Here is a 14267-nt window from a genome sequence, read left to right as displayed (position 1 = left end):
TGGTTTTTTTAAATAACCATTTTAATTTAGATAGAAATAACTACCCATGCCCAATAATTCAAGCAACCCTTTCCCTATTAATTGAGTTGCATTACACTATGCTGCTGCTTTAAATGCTCCCCCATCTCACTGTTCCAGGCCCAAACCTAACCCCGTCATCCCTGAACCCAGTTCTGTCCTCCCCTTCAACTTAACCTTCTTTCTCTCTTCCCATGTGACACACATGTGTATTTCATTTTCTGATCCAGTAAAGTAGGTGGTGTGGAGTGAGGATTTTAAGATCCCACCACCACTGCCTCCCAATCTTCTAAATAAAAAGATCCAGCCGGGCCGTGGTGGCTCAGTGGTTGAGCATTGACCTATGAGCCAGGAGGTCACGGTTCAATTCCCAGAACTTCTTACACTGGGAGAGGAGGCAGCCAATAAATGATTCTCTCTCATCTTTGAAGTTTCTCTCTCTCTCTCTCTCTCTCTCTCTCTCTCTCTCTCTCTCTCTCTCTCTCTCTCTCTCTCCCCCCCTTTCTCTCTGAAATCAATAAAAATATATAATTTAAAAAAAAAGATCCAATGCTTTGGAATGGACCACGGTGTCTTCTTGCTGTGTGGTACGAGCTTGATAAACAACAGGTGTCCTCGGTATTCTTTCATTAATAGAGGCTTTAGAAACACAGATCCAGCTTTATAAGCACCTTTTGGTCATTTCTTCACCATCCAAGGCAAGTGGATCTTGGGAAGCTATCAATGCTATCTTCTAAGTTGGAAACTTTTTAATACATATAAATGCCACAAAAAGGAAGAAAAATAACAAATATAATTTAAGATTTCTGGTTGCTAGGAAGTTTATATTCACAGACATAACTAATGTTCACATCAAACCATTGAGATTGATGCTTTTATGTTATGTTTTATAGAGATGGTGGTAGGGTGCTGAGCCCAGATTGGTTAGAGAACATGCCTAAGGTTAGTAGCTGTACTTGAGAGAGCACCATGCTTTCAACCCTGCTCTGGTTATTTAATGAGTATACAGATAAGTCTGCGGACCATACCTAAGCTTTATTTCCAAGTAAATCATGAAAAGGAAACTGAGGAGGAGAATTACTGAAATAATAGGTGACCATCGCTTAGCCCAGTACCTAGCATACGGTAGGTAGATTCTCAGCAAATGTAAGCTAGTATTGTTACTCTGGTGTCAACTGTTTGAGAACTTTCTTTTAGGAAGAATATTAATGATCCATTATTTCTTGCTTGTGACATATGAAGTTATTGACTTACTGCTGCTAGGCTCAGCATGTTGAGTCCTGTGTCTCTTTATTAATGTGCGGAGGTTACTGGTGGTGAGGGAGAGTCCCCGCTGTGTGGTGGCAATAATTATCAGTGTTGCTGTGTGGCTATAGGAACTGATTGCTAGCAAATGCTGGTTTCTTTCTTAAAAAAAAAAAATCCCATTACATAATTTAACAATCATTTTGTCCCATGGTGAGATGAAAAGAATTTAGCAGCCTTCAGCTGGAGCTGAATGAAAAGCAAATTATAGAAATCGCTAACATTAGTGCCAGGCTACAGCAGGATTGTTTCCTACAGAATATTTGAAAGTATTTGGTCCAATCTAATTTTAAGGGACTGGAGTCACTGGCGTTCCCCTGCTTTCCTTGGGAACTGTAATTACATGGCCTAAAGAGCTCAGTGGTAGGACATTCTCTCCAGCTGATACAGGAGAAATGGATGCATCACAGGAGGTCTGGTCACTGTGTTTTTCAAAATGGGATTTGGAAAAGAGGCACAAACATATGTTTTGCTCACTTGAGAAAATATATTCTTTTCTTTCTACCCAAGGACTTCGCTTGGGTCCGTCATGTTGCCATTCAACCATGGTATGCTGCATAATGGGATTTCTAAAAACTTTGTGAAGAACCCTTAAAATACACAAAAGTATTCAGAACAGTATAATGTACACCCATGTGCCCAAAAGTAACCCCAATAACCATTCATCAAGGCCAATCTTGCCCCATCTTCCTCCTTTCTACTATTATTTTGAAACAGATCTTCTCAGTATATCTTTTTTTAAAATTCTGGTAAAATACACACAGCATAAAATTCACCCTTAACCATCTTAAAATGTATAACTCAGTAGCATTAAGTACACAATGTTGTGCAACCATCACCTCTACGTAGTTCCAGAACTTTTGTCATCATCAAGGAAACTGTACCCATTAAGTGGGAACTCCCTTTCTTCCCTCTAGTGACTGGCAACAACAAGTAATCTGCTTTCTGCCTCAATAGATTTGTTTATTCTAGACATTTCGTATAAATGGATTTGTGCAATATATAGCCTGTTTTGGTCTGTCTTTATTTAATAATGTTTTCAAGATTCATATGTGTTGTGTCATGCATTAGAATTTCATTTGTTTTCATAGCTGAATAATATTCTCTTGTATGAATATACCACATTTAGTTTACTCACCTGATGATGCACATTTTGGTATTTTCACCTTTGGTCTGTTGTGAATAGTGCAGCTTTGAACATTATTTGATGAAATCCAAAACAGCTGTTTTCAATTCTTTTGGGCATATAGCTGAAAGTAGAATTGCTAGATCGTATGGTAATTCTATGTTTAATTTATTGAAGAATCATCAAACTGTGCTGTGACTGTACCACTTTAAATTTTCTCCAACAGTTTATGAAGCTTATATATAGTTTTTCAAGATCCTTGCCATCACTTGTTATATTCTACTTTTTTTTTTTTTAAGTACAGCTATTCTAATGTGAAGTGGTATGTCATTGTATAGTTCTAACTTGCATTTTCCTAATAACTATTAATGTTGAACACCTTTTCATGTGATTGTTAGTCATTTATGTATCTTCTTTGCAGAAATGTCTATTCGAGCCTTTTACCCATTTAAAAATTGTATTGTTGCCTGGCCAGTGTGAATCAGTGTTTGAGCATCAACCTATGAACTAAGAAGTCACAGCTTCCTGGCCAGGGCACCCTGTGGTCTCTTTTTCCAGGGTGTGGCATGCAGGAGGCAGCTGGTCAATGATTCTATCTCATAATTAATATTCCTATCTCTCTCTCCCTCTTTCTACCTCTCCTTCCTCACTGAAATCAATAAAAATATATTTTAAAAATAATAGTAACAAAATAAAATTGTGATATTTTTCTTGTTGAGTTGTAAGTTATTTATAGATCTAGATACTTGACCTTATTAGATATGATTTGCAAATGTTTTTTTATTCTGTAGGCTGACTTTTCATTCTTTTGATAGTGTCGTTTGATGCACTAAGTTTTTAATTTTGATGAAATCCAAATTATCTATATTTTGTGTTGTTTGTGTCTTTGTTGTCATCACTAAGAAACTATTGCCAAATCCAGGGTCATGAAGATTTATCCCTATGTTCTTTCTAAGAGTTTTATAGTATTAGCTCTTATATTTAGGTCTTTGATCCATTTTGAGATTTTTTTTATGTTGTGTGAGTTAGGGGTTCAACATTATTCTTTTGTATGTGTATATCCAATTGTCTTAGTATTATTTATAGAAAAGACTGTCATCATATTGTATCATTTTATCTGTAGAATGTTTCTCTAAAAGTAAGAACTTTTTTTTAACATAAACCCAGTACCATTGTCACACTTACAAAATTATTAACCATATTTCTAATATCTAATCTGTAGATTGTCTAAAAAATTTAATAACTTTTAAAAAGTTAGTAGTATCTAAGTAAGTTGCACCCATTGGTATCTTTTGAGATATTTTTTAATTTATAGATTTCCCCTCCATCCTTTTCTTTCCCTTCCTGCAATTTATTTGTTGAATAAATGGGTCATTTTCCCTATGGAGTTTGCTATTCTAGGTTTTGATGATTGTGTCCCCAGTATGTAATATGTTTCTCAGTCCTCTGAATTTCCTGTAAATTGGTAGTTGGAATTAGAAGCTTCATCAGATTCAGTTTTGGGGGATTTGTTTGTTTTGTTGGTTGGTTTGGTTTTGGTTTAGACAAGACTATTCTTGGGTGATATATTATTCTAATCAAAAGGCAAGTCAGAGCTGGTTATTTCTTATTTTTTTATGTTAGCAGCCATTGATGATCAGCTCCTAAGTCCATTAGCTTATTAGAGGTTGTGTAATAGTGATGTTCTACTTGTTTTCTTCATTTATTAGATGAAATACCTGATTTTTATGAATACAAGCTTTATCTCTTTTATTATTTAACTAGAGGCCTGGTGCATGAAATTCATCCATAGATAGGGTTACTAGGCCTGGCCAGAGATCAGGGCCAATCTACAGGAAGACTGGCAGTATAATTGGGGGCCCCCAATGGCACTCGCCTTGGCTGGCCTGGGGCCTGCAGGCTGGAGATAGCTCCTGCATTGAGCATCTGCCCCCTGGTGGTCAGTATGCACCATAGCAACCAGTCATTCCACCAGTCATTTGCCAGTCAATTTGCATATTAAGATTTTATTATATAGGATTACCCATGGTAAAATTTGTACTAGAAAGGCAGTGTAGAATTCCTAACTTTTACATCTTTACCAGTCCTCAAAATTAGAAGTTGTTTCTTATTTTCTTGAAACAGTGCCAGATGTATTCTTTTTTAGGAGTGTCTTGGTTAATGCCTTTAGTTAAGCATATTCAATGTGTTTGAGATATTGAAGTTATTCTTATTGATATTCAAATTATCGCATGTTTAGCCAGTAACAACTTCTTCAAATTGACTTCTGAGTTCTTTCTAATGTGATTTTCTGGCCTTTGATAGCTTCCTGGCTAGCATATATGAAAACTTTACAACTCTTATTGGGTTGAAATATGATCTAACTTGGCACTTCTCAAATTTCCTTTCAAAAGCTCTGAAGAACATGGACATCCCTTCCCTGTGTGGAGTCATAAGATGACATGTTAGAACAGGCATTGTTTCAAGAGTTTTTGTGAGATTCAACTAGGCATACAGAAAAAAAAGGAAACATAGTTTTAATATTAATATTTTGCAGCCTAGTGGGGTATCTTTTAGGATCTGGTGACATGGTGCTGATGTTAAGAATGTACATTTAGACAAAACTAAAATCATCAATGTGATTTCATTATGACCCCATATCAGTTCTGTTTCTAGAATCAGGTCAAAGATTGATTGGTGGTTTTTCTGAATTGTTACTATGTAATTACAAAATTGTATAAGTACCTGTAAGGAGACTTTTTATTGAAGACTTTTGAAAAAGAGAAAGTATGGAAATGGATATGTTTCTCTAATCCAAGAAAATGGATACAAAAGCAGATAGTTTTTTCTCTTCTAGTCTCTCCTTATCTGTTAAGTAAGAGACGTGTTTATTTTCTGCCTATTTTATAAAGCTGCTGAGTGCTGTAATGAATTCATATTTATTGGGAAGTTGGAGCATTTTGGTTAAAATGTGATAAATTAGAGCTTATTGTTTATTTAATTTATTTGATGTGTCCAGCCTCCTGGGAACAACTGCTGAGTTTAATGAAAAACAGATAGTCCTCACTCTGACAACTTACAATGCCATTTACAAGCCAATAAAAGAAATAGCATGCACTTTTATTGTCCTAAGGTGGGATTGCCTAGATCACCATAGCTCCTTTGGACAGGAGAATGACCCTACTTGTGTAGGAAGGATGAATTCAACTGCTAAATAAGCACTGATATTCTCAACAACATCTGAACTGCCTACTTGCCCTCATTTTATAAAATACATAGAATATGGAGATGTTTCTCAATTTGAAACTGTCATTTTCAGATTATAAAACTAAAAACAATCTTTCCTTCCTATAATTTTGGGAATAAATGAAGATGAATGTTTATGTTTCATATATTGTTTTATGATCACGTTTTCTTTTCAGGAAAGACATTCCAAAGCATTCAACTGGAGTATTGTATGCTTTCATAACTCAGCCCAGTAGAAGCTGAGACATGTAATTATAATAATGGCATGTGTGCTTCCTTTGCCAGTTGGTGATGGAGTTTTGTGGAGCTGGCTCTGTCACTGACCTGATCAAGAACACGAAAGGTAACACCTTGAAGGAGGAGTGGATTGCATACATCTGCAGGGAGATCTTACGAGTAAGTAGCAATACAGGATGCAATGGGAGGTGTTGAACTTTGTACTGACCTTCCACTGAAATTTATAAGCATATTGGAAACTTCTAAAGCTTTATTCTAACAGTGATAATAGCAATGGTAGTTGTTTACTTGTGGTCTGTTCTAGTGGAAGTGAGTATCATTCTGAATGAGCAATGTGCACTCTCATTTGAGTTAGCATTGGGTGAGTTCTTTTAACAAGGAATTCATTTCCAGTGGTGTTTCCAAATGGAAATCTGATTTTAGTCCATATATTGTAGATGGTGTCCACTTAGGAAATGGATTGTTTTAGAGATATTTTAATCACTCATTGGAGTTTTCTATTTGTGGAAGTTTATGACTAATTTAAAGATTGTGTGACTTAGGCATTTCAGTACATACATAGAACATAGTTTATCAGATTTTACCCTTTTAAATAAAATTCTTTTAGTGTTAATTACTTAAATTAATGAAAATAGCTAGACAAGACTGTGCCTATTTGCCCAGTTTTGCCCACAATCAGGCAGTCTGAGCAATATGGTCATATTTGCCAGCTCAATTCAAGGAGAAGAAGGTAGTTGGTCCTTCAGATTAGATTAATTACCTTTTGCTACTAATATGGAGGCTATTACATGTCCACTGAGTATTCTTACTAGATCTGCTTGGCAATCATTATCTATTTATAACCTTTGCCTTCTTAATTTAAGGAAACAAAAGTTAAAAATGTTTTTACAATGTGTCCAAGATACACCTTTGAAAGATAGATATGTGTTGTGAATGGATGCACAGATGGATGGATAGATAGATAGATAGATAGATAGATAGATAGATAGATGGAAGTTAAGAAGGATGAAGGGCATTAAAATAATGTTTATTGATTAAATTCAAACCACCTTAGGCAAAAGAAAATATAAAATATTTTAAATTACTACATTTATGATGGCATAAAAATCAAATACTTAGAAATAAATTTACAGAAAGATGTGAACAACTTCTACATCATAAACTACAAAATATTATTGAGAGAAATTAAAAAAGACCTTAGTAAATAGAGGTATTTCAAAGATTAGGGTGCTCAGTATTCTAAAAATGTTATTTCTCCCCAATTTGATCATGACTTCTTTGAACTCCCTACCAAAATCATTTTAGGTATTTCTGTGGCTATTGACTAACTGATTTTTTAAATGTTATATGAAAATGCAAAGGGCTAAGAATACTCAAGGCAGTCTTTTGGAGAACAAAGCTGGAGGATGTGCTAGTATGCTGCTAGTTATTGGGACTTATAAAGCTGCCAAGTTATTAGAACAGAGTAGTATTGTCACAAGAATAGCTGAATGGCCAAGGAAACAGAATCAAGAGCCCAGGGGCAGACCTGCTTCACAGTCACCTAAGTTATGTCGAAGGAACTGCTTCAGTGCCTAGGGAAAGCGTGCCCTTATCAGTCATTAAGTTCAATCGAATATCCATGTGAGGACATGAAGCTTGGACACTTACTTATTCCATATTAAAAAATTAATTCGAGCTGGATTATAGACATAAATGTGAATGATAAAAAATAAAAACACACACAAAAAAAAAAACTCCTAAGAGAAAATACAGGATAATATCACCATGGCTTTGCAGGAGACAAACATATTTCTCAAACAGAACGCAAAACAAAATTTGAGGAGAAACAAGGAAGTATAACTGCTGCTCTTCAACTTTGACATTTATTTCCAAGTATTGATGTGTCATCTTGTAAACTTAATTTGAATTTCTGACTTAACATTTTACTCATTCAGAGAAAGCACGATGGATGTTTAGTCATCCAGACCACCAAGCATCTATTGGGTCTTCAGGGTGGGTTCTGTGTAATACACCTTTTTTCTGTACTAGTAACCCTGTAGGGCTCAGTCCTATGATCTTCAGAGGAAATCAGAAAGCAGAAGGGAGGTTTCATCCCATGAGTATCTCTTGATACCTAGTTTAAAAATGCTTGAAAACCACTATTTTCTTCCTTCTTCCAATGCAATCATTCTCCCAAATGATGCTGGCATTTGAGATAAGATGACTCGTTGGAAGGAACATTTGATCATAAGGAGTTTCAGAAATGACCCTCCTTGCATTATATGACCCTTTGGCTCACTCATGTGCTCTGGTACATGCTTCCAACCATTTTGCAAGGAATGGAATTTTAAGGATTCGTGGGGTGGTACTATGCTATTAAAACCATACATTTTAATCTGCTTGATGCCTACCTTGAGCCAAACTAACTTGATACTAAAGGTAATTTTTAAAGGCCCAAACCAGTGCAACTGTCCTGTTGCATGGTTTATATTTATTGATATTACTAAACATACATATGGACCTTTTTGGTCACCCATATTCTCATGCTGAATTTTTTCAACAAGGGAATTTAGACATATAGTGTGTTTGTTTGTTTGTTTGTTTGTTTTTCTTTTTGTGTGAACCTCATCTTTCGTATCATGATTATGTTGTTATGGCAAAAAAAAAAAAAGTACAGAAAATCATAACTAATAAAAGGCAATAGTTAGGTGTACAAAATACTTTGAATTATCAAGTGTTAGCATAACAAAATTTGCTTCAAGATTCCAATTTTAGAATCTCTTAGATTATACTTTTTTATGAAAAGCAAAACAAAACACATTTAGAGCACATCTGTAGGTTTTAGAACTAACACTCCAAAGAAGCCAAAATCAGAGTAATTCATGGATACCTGAAATATGATCGGTTTTGGGTGTCACTGAATAATAATTTCATATAATGAACACAAAGTCACACATGTCATAAAGCACTCAAATGGCAGTGATAAATGCCAACAAAGGAAACAGAAATTGTTGCTTTCCTTTTTAATGTGGGCCATGTTGGCTAAAGCCAATGGGAAATGTCTTGGCTGTTCTGAGAAATATTTTATTGTGCTTAATTAAATCTGTGTAATAGGAAGTAACTTTTACTTTGGAAGTAACTTTTACTTCTAATAGGAAGTAACTCAAACATTGCCCCCAAAAGTGGAGGATTTAGTTGAATCAGTTTAGTTTTTTGTATGTAGACTTTATAGGTGTTCCCATCACAAACTGGCAAAGACAGGCAGTCCTCACTTTTCACGGTACTACCGTGTTTCCCTGAAAATAAGACATCCTCCGAAAATAAGACCTAGCACATGGAAAGATAAGACATTCCCTGAAAATAAGACCTAGTGCAACTTTGGGAGAAAAAATTAATATAAGATACTGTCTTATTTTTGGGGAAACAGGGTATTAGCTGAACTCATGTATGCTGGCCCACATCATCTCTTAGGTGGTTCCTGAGGTCAAAGTAGGTATGAAAGCATTTCCCTTAGCACAGCACCATGCATAGCAAAGGCCACTTCTATAGTTCAGTTTATATTGATCCATTGCCTATGGCTAAGTATAGTGCTGTGAGTACATGAAAGATATGAGTATAATAATGAAAGTATCTCTGGGTGAGTCTACTACTTTTTTGGATCATTAACATCTGAAATAGTTTATTTGCATCTTGGCTTATGTTCCTATTCATCCTTTTCAACTCTCCTTCACTCCAGGGGCTGAGTCACCTGCACCAGCATAAAGTGATTCATCGAGATATTAAAGGGCAAAATGTCTTGCTGACTGAAAATGCAGAAGTTAAACTAGGTAAGAACAGAATCCAGTGAGCCTAGGAATTGCAGGAATTGATAAGATTATTTCGACAGCTGACTTTTTTGTGTTTTTGTGGGGGTTTTTTTGTAATGAATATAAATTTATCACTGTGGATTTGGAGGTCATTGGGCTAAGAATAGAGAGGAAAATATTTTCTAAAAGCTCTTTGAGGAGTGACTTGGTCTGTGCTAAACAGAACCATGTGCTTAATTAATGTATAGAAAATTTGATTTTTTTAAAGCAAAGACCCTTTAAATGATAAGTGAGTGACCTTGAAATGTTTTTTTCTATATCTTACATTATTGCTATAACAGAACAATGGTGACCCATTTTTTATTAAAAATATCCACAGTTAGACATGTTTAAAATAATGAATTCCTGCTGTATTCCCATATGTTTTAGGTTAAATTTACATCGATTTCATTATTACCTGTGCAAAATGGATGCTCAATATTCTACTTGGCATGCATACCAATTATCCCAGTTCCATCTGCCAGAGTTGTCCATGAGGGAATCCTTTTCTCTGGTGCTATCCGTTAGAGCCCTTCCCTTAACAAATCTGAGATTGTTCAGATATGGCTATCTAAACTATAAACAAACAGAATCCCCACATGCTTGATGTCTATGAATAAGAGTATAAATTGACAGATATCTCAAATTTGTCTCCTAGAAAAGAATCACTATCAGTATAATTGGTTATTTTCAGAGATTTAAATATCTCCCATGTTTATATCCCAAACATTTGTTCTTACCTTTTTTGGTTATAATATATAAATATCATATTTAGCATTTAGAGCCAAACTTTCATCTTATGAATATTTCTTGTAAAACCAAAGCATACATTATATAGGGAACGCAGTTATATGTGTAGTGACTAGATAAACTATTCTCAGAATATTTGCTCACCACTAATTAAGTTATTACTGAGATACTATAATACCCCAGGCCCTGTATATGGCACATTTACAAAGATTATCTCAGATAAACATCATAGCAACTCTATGTAGATATCACCCTCATTTTATGGATCAGGAAACAAGCGCAAAGAGGTTGATCTACTAGCCTTAAGTCACATCACTAGTAAGTGGCTGAAATGGGGTGGAAACTATGCAGTCTGACTCCGGAAACTTAGTTCATAATCACTTTCTTTGAATCCCTTAAATATTACCCTTTATGGTGGCAACCAAGTTTGCTTTTTATTTAACAGCTATTTTTGGTCCCTAGGAAGCCTTGGTATAAACACATATAACACTTCATGATTTTGTTCTTGGTTCACTTCATCCATTTATACATGCAATTTAAAAATACACATTCACAATAGCAAAAAGGAAGAAGCAACACAAGTGTCCATTAACAAATGAATGGAAAAACAAAATGTGGTACCTGCATACAATACAATATTATTCAGCTTTCAAAAGGAAGAACATTTCCCGGGAGTATCCCACACCTTTCCCTTACCCTTCCCATTTCCCTCCCCCAGCCCTAAAAAAAAAAGACACATGCTGCAACATGGATTAATCTTGAAAACCGTTATGCTAAGAGATGTAAGCCAGTCACAAAAAGACAAATATTATGTGATTCCATTTAGATGAGGTACTTGTAGTAGTCAGATTCATAGAGACAGCAAGTAGAATGGGGTTTACCAAGGGCTGGGAGGAGGGGAGAGGGGCTAGTTATTGTTTAATGGCTACAGAGTTTCAGCTGGGGAAGAGGAAAAAGTTCTGGAATTGAATGCCAGTGATGGTTGCACAACAATGTGATGTACTTAATGTCACAGAACTATAACACTTTAAAATGGTTAAGTTTTATGTTATGTATATCTTAACAAAGGTGCATATTTATTTTAGCATCCTATAACAACTGTAAACTTGATTCATTTTGCCTTCTCTTAAATAGTGGACTTTGGAGTCAGTGCCCAGCTGGATCGAACAGTGGGCAGGAGGAATACCTTCATCGGTACTCCCTACTGGATGGCACCGGAAGTTATCGCCTGCGACGAAAACCCGGATGCCACGTATGATTTCAAGGTATGGCTTCTTACTTCTTCATTATGTTTCAAAATGCTGCCCAAAATATCACCCTTGAATCTTTTAGAGAATTTTCACATGGCTTTATGTAATACAAAGGGAGAGCAAAATAACAAAAACATTATTTGAATTTTAAATGATAAGACATTCTAGTGAGAATCTTTTTAATGAAGCCACCCATCATATCTGATACCTATTTGTAAAAGGGAAAAAAAGAAAAGAAAAAAGTTTAAACCATTTTCTATATCCTCATGAATTTACTCTCACATCTAATTAGGGCACATATTTCTGTTTTGCTTATAGTTTAGATGTTTTGCAAAGTATATGTACAGGTAATGTTTTATGTTAAAAGAAACCAAGATATGAATCTGTTGTCTTGGATCATCTTTCTCTGATTAAAATAATCAGACTTACTTATTCCACTTTACTTCAAGCTTAATTACTGGAGTTTTTTTGTATGTTTTTTGTTTGTTTGTTTTTCAGTAAGAGAGAGAACCAAATGGAATGTTGATAGCTACTTTACAGCATTTATGTAGCCTGTGGTGGTGTTTCGTAGAAATTTGATTTGTGGCTTGTAATTTTGTATCATAAACTGGTAATTTGTTAATAAATTCCAAGCAATGTTTAAATGGAGAGGTGAAAGTTGTCCCTTTCTCCAAGAAACCCTCCTTTTTTCTATTCTGCTAGCCAGTAATAAAAAATAATTTTGGGTTCCTAGTCCATTAAGAGCTGCAATGTCAGGTAACATTGTTGTCATGAATTATGCTTGAAAGTGGAGACATTAAAATTGGGGTCAAATGGGATAGAGGCACTGTGAGCTTTTAGACTGTACAGTAGATCTTGGTTGCCACCATAAAGGGTAATTTATAAGGAATTCAAAGAAAGTAATTTTGAACTAAGACTGCATAGTTTCCATCCCATTTCAGCCACTTTCTAGTGATGCCACTTAAGGCTAGTAGAACAACTTCTTTGAGCTTGTTTCCTGATCCATAAAATGGGGGTGATGATATCTACCTGGAGTTGCCATGTTGTTTATGTGAGATAATCTTTGTAAACATGCCGTATACAGGGCCTGGTAAATAATAGTCTCTCAGTAATAACTTAATTAGTAGTGAGCAAATATTCTGAAAATAGCTTATCTAGTCACTACATATATAACTGTGTTCCCTATACAATGTATGGTTTTATAAGGAATAAGGGATATTCATGAGATGAAAGTTTGGCTCTAAATGCTGACTATGATCTGTCATCTTTGTGCAGATCCCAGGACAACCTTGGGCAAAACCTAGGCTGGTTTCATGATGTGTGCACTTTTTGCCAAAGAATTGTAGTGATCATCTTGAAATATCCTCATCTTACAAATGAGAAACTTAGGCCAAGGCATTTGCAAGTGCACACTCAGTTAGTGATCTTCTTAGAGTTGGGACTTGAACCCAGATCCCTAATGCTCTGTTCAGAGTTCTTCCCAATATCCAGGGTGGAGCAAAAGTAGTTTTACAGTTGTTTATATGGAAAACAATATAATAGTTAAGAAATAATAATACTAGAATAAACTCTGGGTTTTGTGTACTCACAACTGTGAGCCTACTTGTGTCCCACCCTGTATTACCCTGCTCCTGGAAGATGTTCTCTATAAATCTCTAGTTTACCAACAAAACAGCCTCTAAAGAGTATATGTGGGGAAAAAAATTCATTTTTAAGGAACATTTTCAGTTCTCTAGATGTGGGGTTATTATTGAAAGCAGGTCAGAAAGATGCAAACATTGCAGTGTTTTTGGGACTCAATGTCCCTGAGCATTGACAAAATTATCAGCCTCTTTGGAGAAATGCAAGCTCAAAGGTCTGAAAACAAAATAATCCCCTGTAAATCCCTCCTTCTTCCAAGGTTAGTTCACTGTCATAACCTGACAATAATCTGTCTGGAAGCAGCAGCCAAGTTAAAAATTAATCTCCTGCCAAAATAAATGTTGTTTATTTAAACTGCTCATGGTAAACACATTTAAATAAATTAATTTGTGGATCCATTTAGAAGAGCCACTACAAAATATATATCCCAGACCAGATATGTGTATCATAATTGGCTATAAGCAAATCTTCAAACTATAGTCATACTAAACAAGTACTGATTAGTCTACATTTGGGCCACAGATATTTTAGACTACTTTATAATGTAACATGGAGATTCAGAATGTCTCAAACCTCTACCCTTAGCTTAGCTGGCTGTGTTATGACTGGCTATCGTGTATGTGAACTTTTGTCTCGTGATGTAAAATAGATTCCTATGATTTAGTTGCTCTCAGTAAGAATGAGTAGAAGAGGACTTCCTTCCGGCCAAGCCAAATCTTGGAATTAAACTGGTATCCTGGTCCTCTTCCCTCAGATTATGGCTAAGGACTGTAATTTGGGACCAGTGAGCATTTTGGAGCCTATACAATAACTCTCAGTGTAGACAAAGCCATGCATGAGTAACCCCAGGGCACGTCATGCTGCCCATGGCGACTTCAGAGGAACTGG

The 14267-nt window shown here is 35.5% G+C and overlaps 1 protein-coding gene across 10 annotated transcripts in view; it reads left to right on the top strand.

Annotated features, from left to right (window-relative positions):
• TNIK (TRAF2 and NCK interacting kinase) overlaps positions 1 to 14267 on the top strand; it is a 340325-nt gene that overhangs the window by 211581 nt on the left and 114477 nt on the right. For all 10 annotated transcript variants that reach the window (XR_006742037.1, XM_036448484.2, XM_036448486.2 and 7 more), the window contains exons 5-7: positions 5960 to 6070; positions 9630 to 9720; positions 11623 to 11753. Coding sequence is in view for 9 of the 10 variants with exons in the window: in XM_036448484.2 (XP_036304377.1) it covers positions 5960 to 6070; positions 9630 to 9720; positions 11623 to 11753 (333 nt within the window). In the remaining variant the exon portion in view is untranslated. The remainder of the gene's footprint in view (positions 1 to 5959; positions 6071 to 9629; positions 9721 to 11622; positions 11754 to 14267) is intronic.

The sequence above is a fragment of the Pipistrellus kuhlii genome, unplaced genomic scaffold (assembly GCF_014108245.1).
Source record: "Pipistrellus kuhlii isolate mPipKuh1 unplaced genomic scaffold, mPipKuh1.p scaffold_m20_p_2, whole genome shotgun sequence".
Taxonomy (NCBI): domain Eukaryota; kingdom Metazoa; phylum Chordata; class Mammalia; order Chiroptera; family Vespertilionidae; genus Pipistrellus; species Pipistrellus kuhlii.
This window is presented reverse-complemented; position numbering and strand designations above follow the sequence as displayed.